This window comes from Microtus ochrogaster, unplaced genomic scaffold (assembly GCF_000317375.1).
Source record: "Microtus ochrogaster isolate Prairie Vole_2 unplaced genomic scaffold, MicOch1.0 UNK80, whole genome shotgun sequence".
Lineage (NCBI taxonomy): Eukaryota > Metazoa > Chordata > Mammalia > Rodentia > Cricetidae > Microtus > Microtus ochrogaster.
The window spans coordinates 1,540,788-1,549,467 of NW_004949178.1; the positions used below are offsets into that span (position 1 = coordinate 1,540,788).

The window sequence follows — 8,680 nt, forward strand, 5'->3', positions numbered from 1 at the left end:
GTTCCTTAGAGTACAGCTTCCGTGCTGGTGGGCTGGGAGAACAGAAGGAGAGGTCTGCAGGGGAGGGGAGGACAGGCTGAAGCTGGCAGTAAGAAAGGCAGATAGATAAGAGGTTGAGAATTAGATCTGGAAAAACACCAAGCAGTGGGACAGAGGCAGGAAAAGAGTGGGAGACAGAAAACTCGACCATCAGCGAAATGTAAGCTCCAAGAATTGCGTTTGGTCAGCGAGAGGAAGGAGGTAGTGGGGAGAGGAAGGGAGGGAAGGCAGTAGAGGGGAGCAGCAGAGCAGAGGGTAGAAATCAGGCCAGGTGGGAAGCTCCTGAAACCACAACTACCGAAAGCCTTTATGGTGGGAAGATGCAAGCCCAGCATCCAGTACTGGTGGGGAACTTAACTGATGAGCCATCTCTCCAGCTCCTGGGAAGCCTTTTTCATCAAAACATTTATTGAATGCCAATTGCACACAAATGAGCTGTTTATGGGCTAAGCCGTGACTCGTGACTCGAGGAGGACAAGGGTAAACCAGGAGAACTGGTACTGTCCCCTTTTCTCCCTTCACAGAGCAGCCACTGCTCTTTAGATGGGTTGGCCCCATGGCAAGCACGGCAGAGATTAAAATCCCAGAGCAACAAGGCTAAGTGGTAGGGTGGTGGTGTCCTTAATTTCCACAGGGCTCTGGGTTTGTTCTCTACAGCAGGGGCAAAATAATAGCCCCAGAGCAAGATCTGGCTGAACTGGAATGGAGAGGGACTAAGGGCGCTGGGCCAAGCCTCACAGGCAGTGATTTTAAAGTTCCTCTTGGTGCCTGAGGTCTTTTACTGTCAATACAAATGGCGGGAAAAATGACTTCATTCTCATGGGATAAAGCATTTGGTGACAAAAAGAAAGGCAGAGTCTGGGAAAGTGTGAATGGAGCTGTTTTTTATTGATGTGGAAGTGGACTTCTCAGTGAAATCCCCTTGGGTTTAAGACCATGTTCCTGCTTCCTTTCTTCCTCCAACTTCTGCTGCCTGAGCTTCCATGCCTGTAATCCAGCATCCATTTCCTGTGTCAGCAGTACAACTCGTCTCTGAAACGGCAGGAAAAGAATAAATAACATCTGGGGCTCAAGCGGACTGAACCGTTGAGCAGATATCCTTTCTCTCCAGAAGTCAAAGGATTTCAGCTGGATACTGATGCTGTTGACTGGCATCAGACCAGCATTTGCCTGACAGAAGGGAGCTAACAATGTGAAGGGAAGGTCTGTTATTGGTTTCTGCCACAAGCCCCCTACTCCATCCATCCCTTCTCACAGTGCCATTAAAACATTTGGCTTGGGCAGGTAGGGTGGTCCATCCTTTGATCCTAGCACTAGGGAGGCAAAGGCAGGCCCATCTCTTGTGAGTTTGAGGCCAGCCTAGTCTATATATCATGCCTAAATGAATAAATAAATAAGTTATCGGCTGTCAGGACTGGAGATGCAGCTGCTGGTGGTACACTTGTCTAGCGCCCACGAAGCCCTGGGTTTGCTCCCAAGTACTGCCAAACAGCAGCTCAGGCACAACACAACCTAGAACAAATTATTATAACCGAGATGGCTCAGTGGTCAAGAGTACTTTCTGCTTTTACATGGGACCCAGATTCAACTCCCAGCACCCACATGGCCGCTCCCAACCATCTGTAATTTCCGTTTCAGGGGATCCAACACCCTCCTCTGACCTCTACAGGCACCAGGCACACACGTGGTGAACACACATTCATAGAGGCAAAACACATACATATAAAAGTCAATCTTAAAGAAAACAAAGAGAAATGATGATCTAAATTTTCCTCCTCCAATTAGAAACAATGCAGGCCTTGCATTCCAGCTACTCACTGCAAGCTTCTCCCTTTGAGCTTTTCTTCGAAGTTGGCCTTTCATTGGGGGAGCAGGACGGCCATCTACAGAGAGGAGAGAAAAAGGGCAGTGGTAAATGTGGCCAGGCCATCTTCTCCAAATACTATGATGTGACAGGAATTATTACGACAGGGAAATACTAGCTCCCCTCTTCCAGTTCACACCCACCAGGGCTGGGGTGGGGGCTAGCATGTGAGGCCCAGGTTCAAGTCCCAGCACTGCCCATCAAAAATAATACTGAAGAGGAAACCAGTTCAGAACTACTCTAGCTTAGTTTTGTAAAATTCATCTAGCATCTTCAATGGTGAGGTACAACAGTCATGAAAATGAGTTCCAAAGCACGTTCCTATTATTTCATTTAGTCATGTGATTGGCATGGAATTAGGGTCATTTGCAATGCTGAATTCACTGCTTTTGTTTGTTTTGTTTTTTGAATTCTTGAGACGTGGTTTCTCAGTAGCTTTGGAGCCTGTCCTGGAACTTGCTCTGTAGACCAGGCTGGCCTTGAACTCACAAAACCCTGGCTGCCTCTGCCTCCAGAGTGTTGGGATTAAAGGCAAGTGCCACCACCATCTGGCTCACTTTTGATGTAAGGTCTCACTAGACAGCCAAGGCTGTTCCCTAGCTCTCAATCCTTCTACTTTTGCCTTCTGATTACAGGCATGTGTTATTACTCTTTCCTCATTTTATGTTTAAAAAAAAGTTTTATTTTTATGTGAATGAGTGTTTTGCTTGCACCTTGTGGGTGCCTGGTGCAGGTGGAAGTGAGAGAGATTGACACCAGATTTCCTGGAACTGGAGTTACAAAGAGTTGTGAGCCACCATGTGGGGGTTAGGAATGGAACCCCAGTTCCTCTTGAAGAACAGTCAGTGCCTCTGAGGCATCTTTTCCAGCTCATAACTTTTTTTTTTTTTTTTTTTTTTTTTAAAAAAAGAGAAAAGCCTTCTGGATTGAATCTGCCATCTTCAGTCTGGTAGGGATCTTCGACGTTCCTTTCAGCAGCTTTCCAAATAATTCTTTGTGTATGTGGAGTCAAATTCTAAAAATGCATTTACCACACATGCCCCCTTCTGAAAAGCTAAGAGCCACACACCCTTCCAGCCCCAGGACAGCCTAAGTTGGAATTATATCTATAAGTCATGATCCCCTACTCCCCTTCCTTAGCCAACTTACTATTTATTTATTTATACAAGGAGATTTTACTCTGTAGTTCAGGATAATCTGGGACTCACTCAGAGGCACATACTTCATTGACCTCACAGTGATCCCTCTGCCTCAGCCCCCAAAAGCTAAGATTTCAGGTGTGATCTGCCACACCCAGCTCTGTAGTCAGACAAAATTAGAGTTCCTTTCTTCAAACTCTTGCCTAAGTAAAAGGTTCAATATTTTCCCAGACACGCCCCCAATCCCTACCGGGGGTGGTCTCCTGGAGGAAAAGGGAAAAAACCTGACATCAAGGCTCACCGGCGAAAGACCAGTCAGGAAGCTCCGTGAGGGGCCCATAGCCGGAAGGGTTGGCAGCCAGTCCCTGTCTGGGTGGGGAAACACAGTGGGTGAGGTCTCGGCCGGCTTCCAGGTCCCGCCGCGCCCCCGCCCGGCACTCACTGAAGTCGCCACTGGCCGCCGGCCCGAGCCGCTGCGCTGCAGTGCAACCTCCGGACACCTACTGCAAGAGCCGGGAGTTAGAGGGCAGCCCGCCCCCGGGATCCCGGGTCCCCAACCCCACAGTCACTCACTGGACAGCCAAGACCCCAACGCAGCCATGCCGTGGCAAAGGGACCGGAAGTGGGCGTGGTCCCGATGGCCACGCGCGACGCTGCGGGACAAACCGGAAGCCGACATCTTGAATGTGGTTTTCATTCGCGGGTCCCGCCATCTTGGCTCAACGTACGGAAGTCAGGGCCAGCTGCGGGCTGGGTGCTTTGGCCAGGAGGATCTATCCCGCGCGTGCATCCAGTCTTTGGAATTTGGGGGATAATTCAAAAGAGAAGCCTCCAGCGAACCTCTTTGTGCAGCACTCTGCATGGTTTTTAACACTGATTTTCGGATCAAGACATGATCAAGTATAGAACGAACCAGAAAAATTTGTTTCTCGTCCAACCAAACCGAAGAAGTAGTGAGTGGGTTTAGGAAGTCGTAAGAGTAGCTAAACCAGTTCATCAGTTAGAGCGTTGGGTCTAGAGACGACAAATGGTCACAGACATGACTAATACTACAGCCGAGTGCTGGGAAGGAAAAGTGCATGTTATTTGAGACCATTTATGGAAATAGGACTCAGAGGACACCATTAGGAAGTTGTACTGGTGCTAATTTTTTTTTTTTTTTTAGAGTTAACCTATGTAGCTCTGTCTGTTTTGGAACTTAGTATGTAGACCTGGCATTGAACTCTGCCTCCAGAATGCTGGGATATAAGGCGGCAACTCTGGTCTCCCCCCACCAACCCCTGTCCCCCCACCTCGCGAGACAGGTTCCTCTGTGTACCTCCGACTGTCTTGGAACTAGCTGTGTAGACCTGCCTCTCCCTCCTGAGTGCAGGGGGATTAAGGGCACGTGCCACCAACATCTGTCTCTGATTCCTGTTTTTTATTTATTTTTTTTTTATTTTAGAGACAAGGTGTCTCTAAAATAAGAAGAAGTTTTGGAGCTTCTCCTGGAACTCGCTTTGTAGTCCAGGCTGGCTTTGAACTCACAGAGATCTGCCTGCTTTTGCCTCCTGAGTGCTGGGATTAAAAGCTTGTGCCACCATTGCCCAGCTTCTGAGTCCTCTTTTTAAAAGCGTCCAAAATACATTCTCATGAGTTAAGTATACTTTGAGTGGGCAAGACCTGAAAACTGAGCTCTGAAGTGCTCCAAAATCAAGGAAAATTCCACACCTGGTGTCATGAAGAAACTTTAGTCCAAAACCAGGTGTACTAAGGGCTGGTAATGTTGCTGGTGGTGGAGTACTTGCCTAGCGGGCTTAGACTTTGGGTCCATCTCCCAAATACACAAAAATAATATGGCCGTAACTGGGCAATGGTGGCTAATGCCTTTAGTCAGACCAGCCTGATGTCTACAAAGTGAGTTCAAGGACAGCCAGGACTGTTACACGGAGAAACCCCTTCTCGAAAAACCAAAAGCTTGGCAGCTTAAAACAAGGGTCTTGGGCCTGGAGAGATGGCTCAGTGGTTAAGGACACTGGCTGCTCATCCAGAGGACTTGGGTTTCATTCTCAGCACCAACATGGTAGCTCACAGCTGTCTGTAACCTCAAGATCTGACACCCTCTCACAGACATACATGTAGGGAAAAGGCCAATGCACATAAAAACAAACAAAAACCCAAGGGCCTTATGGCCTTTTTTTCCTGCTTGTAGGCCTCCTGCTGATGGACTGGCTCCATCAATTCAAGGTTAGATAAGGACACCTTACAAAGCAGCTGTGGGTCAATCATCCATCCTGTCTTCAAACTGACTAACTGTAAATTAGGGGAGGAAAATTCTTCAGAGAATTAAAAAACAAAGCAAACAAAAACCCAGACCTGAAGAAGACACTGGGTTTTTGTCTTTCTGAGTCCCCCCATTCTCCTTTGCATAAGGCCTTTTCCCTCTGTGTGTCTGACTCATCTGTTTCTTCACTCTAATAAAAGCCCATCTTCAACTGCTGATTCTGTCTGCTCCTGTTTATTATGGTTGAGATGTCTCTGCTCCTACTGTAATGGAAAAATTAAAAATGCTGCAGGATCCCTGGTGGCGGCAGGTAGCAGAAATGTTGTAGGTCCCCAAGCAGTGGTAGTGGGGCCATATGGTGGCAGGCAGCAGGCTCTGAGAGCAGCCAGTCCCAGGCAGAGATGGCTGCCAGTCCCTGACCAGTGGCTGGTCCCAGGCAGGGAGACATGTGGCGGGCGGGCAAGAGACAGAGACATGGATAGGTATGCCATGCAGAGTGAGGTTGGATATTTATTCAGGGGGTTATAGAGGGGCAAGAGAGAAGGGGAGAAGAGCAGAGAGAGAAGAGAGAGACTGAAGCGGGGACGGGGAGAAGTGGAGAGAGAGGAAGACAGAAAAAAGAGAGAGCTCAGGCCAGAAGCTGAAGATCAGCCTGCCTCAGTGGATGGGGGAAGGAGTGGGCATGGCTTGTCCGACAGAACAATCATTACACCTACCTGTTACATTTGAGATTTTTCTGAGTTTTCAGAGTGTTAATTCCTTAACTGGCAGTGGAAATGAAACTGATTAAGATCCCTTGATGCCTAGCCAGGACACGCCTTTATTCCCAGCATTTGGGAGACAGAGGTAGGAGGATGAATTTGAAGCCAGCCTGGTTTACAGAGCAAGTTCCAGGACAGCCAGGAATACACTGAGAAACCCTGTCTTTAAATGCCAAAACTGGGATCTGGTGATATGGTCCAGGGGTTAAGAGCACTGGCTGCTTTTCCACAGGTCCTGAGTTCAATTCCCTGCAACTACATGGTAGCTCACAGCCATCTGTAATGGGATCTGATGCCCTCTTCTGGCATGCAAGTATACATGGCAGAATACTTACACATTAAAAAAAAAAAAAGACCCCTACAGCCGGGCGGTGGTGGTACACGCCTTTAATCCCGGCACTCGGAAGGCAGAGGCAGGCGGATCTCTGTGAGTTTGAGGCCAGCCTGGTCTACAAGAGCTAGTTCCAGGACAGGAACCAAAAAGCTACGGAGAAAAAAAGAAAGAAGAAAAAAAGACCCCTAGATGTTAACAATACCAAGCATTTCAAATACAGGATACTAAACCTTTAAAGCTAGCTCTGCCTTACCTGCCCCACCACCGCTTTTGAGATGGGGTCTTGCTATGCAGCTCTGAATGACACAGTACCTGCTAGGTAGCCCTGGCTGCCCTCAATGTTTCAATATCACCCCTCAGAATACTGGGATTACAGGTTTTGAATTACTGTACCTGGTTTTGTTTATTTTCCTTTGATATTTATTTCAGCCTTTGAAGGAGTCATTTTCCCTTCCTTTCCCCTCTCTTTCTTTCTCTCTCTTTCCCTCCCTCCTTCCTTGCCTCTCCCACTTCTATTTTGAGAGCCATGCTATGTAACCCAGGCTGATTTATAACTCTTGAGCTCAAGGTGATTGTGTAAGTCAAAGTCCTTTATGGTAAAGCTACAAAAGTACCCATTAGTGGGTTACAGTTACAAACACGTGCTGACAAGGACAAGAACATAAGAGAGTGGTATAATGGCTTATCTTCAAGCTTCCGTTTCCTTCTGTTTTTTTTTCCCCCGAGACAGGGTTTCTCTGTGGCTTTGTGTAAGACTGGGAGGTTTTTTTTTTAATTAATTAATTTATTTATTTATTTTGATTTTTCGAGATAGGGTTTCTCTGTAGCTTTAGAGCCTGTCCTGGAACTAGCTCTTTTAGACCAGGCTGGCCTCGAACTCACAGAGATCTGCTTGCCTCTGCCTCCTGAGTGCAGGGATTAAAGATGTGCACCACCACTGCCTGGCTGACTGGGAGGTTTTTATACTGGAGATGTTTCTGAGTTGTACTTTGAAAGAAGGGAAAGGTAGATCCTGGTTTAAGAAGTAAAACCTGATAACAAGAATGATGAAGGATGGGACTGAACTAAAAAGAGGGGACGGGAACAAAAAAATGTTAACTAGTTGCCCCAGATTGCCACCCTGCCCCAAGCAAAACAAAATAAAGCAATGGAGGGTTGGGTGTGGAGACAGGAGCATGCATGGGGGCGGGCAAATAAGAGAAGGGGTTCAAGGCCAGCCTGTGGTAATGGAAAAATCAAAACACTACACAAAGTTAGAGCAAAATAAGGCACAGACATAGACTACTACTCTACTGTTGCTCCATAATCTTCTTTGCCTATATGTATGTATGTGTACCATATGTATGTGTGGTGCCCATGGGAACCAGAAGAGAAGGCATAGTATCCCTTGGAATTGTAGTTACAGAACATGACAGCCATCCTGTGTGAATGTGTGGTGGTTTGAATGGAAATGCCTCCCATAGGTTCACAGAGAGTGGCATTATTAGGAGGTATGGCTTTGTTGGAGTAGGTGTGATCTTATTGGAGAAGGGGCAGAAAGCTCCAGCCAGGCCTAGTGGCTCACTGTCACTTCCTGCTTCCTGTGAATCCAGATGTAGAACTCAGCTACCTCTCCAGCACCACATCTGCCTGCCTGCTACCACGCTTCCTACCGTGACAATAGTGGACTGGACCCTGGAACTGCAAGCCAGTCCCAATTAAATGTTTTCCTTTATAAGAGTTGCTGTGGTTGTGGTGTCTCTTCATAGTAATAGAATACTAAGAAAAGGTGCTAGGAACTGAACAAACTTCTACAGAAGAGCAGCCAGCACTCTTGACCATTGAGTTGTTTCTCCAGCCCCTTCCACACCCTTACTTTTCAAAACCACTTCTATCGCTCTTGCAAAGAACCTGAGTTTGAGTCTCAGAAGCCATATCAGGTACCTCAGAATTATCTGTTCCAGGGGTTCTGACCCATGTAGCCTGCACTCAAGTGCACACATCCACACCCACACACAGACACACACACATACACATAATTAAAAACAATAAAAATAAACCTTTCAGACCACTTCTACATAAGTACTTTCATACGTTTTTCCCACAAAGGAGATTAGACAGTGCTGGAGCAACCATCACACAATTTTTCTTGATGTTTTCATGGCCCAGGAGATGGATTGAAATGTGACTGTTGGGATTGTAGCCCACTGGTAGTGTGTGCACTTGCCATATGTGAGGCCCTGGTTTGATCTCTAGCAACACACACACACACACACACACACACACACACACACACACACA

At 47.1% G+C, this 8,680-nt stretch overlaps 1 protein-coding gene across 4 annotated transcripts; it reads right to left on the reverse strand.

Annotated features, from left to right (window-relative positions):
* Nucleotides 1–903: 903 nt before the first annotated feature.
* On the reverse strand, nt 904–3,711 carry Mrpl52 (mitochondrial ribosomal protein L52). Of its 4 annotated transcripts, none has more exons than XM_005370490.3 (5): nt 3,616–3,706; nt 3,485–3,545; nt 3,344–3,411; nt 1,858–1,922; nt 904–1,071 (listed from the first exon to the last, which is right to left on the reverse strand). In XM_005370490.3, the coding sequence occupies exons 1-5, from the start codon at nt 3,641–3,643 to the stop codon at nt 925–927; spliced, it is 369 nt and encodes a 122-aa protein (XP_005370547.2). In that variant the 5' UTR covers nt 3,644–3,706; the 3' UTR covers nt 904–924. The 4 variants fall into 4 exon arrangements, with proteins under 4 accessions (XP_005370547.2, XP_005370548.1, XP_026633469.1 ...); XM_005370491.3 differs by having other exon boundaries at nt 3,485–3,542; nt 3,616–3,666; XM_026777668.1 differs by having other exon boundaries at nt 968–1,071; nt 1,851–1,922; nt 3,485–3,542; nt 3,616–3,680.
* Between the last annotated feature and the right edge of the window lie 4,969 nt (nt 3,712–8,680).

Coding starts and splice junctions, on each gene's coding strand:
- Mrpl52 (XM_005370490.3), bottom strand. CDS start 3,643: ATGGCTGCGTTGGGGTCTTGGCTGTCCA. Junction 3,546..3,615: donor GTTGGGGTCTTGGCTGTCCA/GTGAGTGACTGT, acceptor CGGCTCTTGCAG/TAGGTGTCCGGAGGTTGCAC. Junction 1,072..1,857: donor CTCAAAGGGAGAAGCTTGCA/GTGAGTAGCTGG, acceptor CTGCCGTTTCAG/AGACGAGTTGTACTGCTGAC.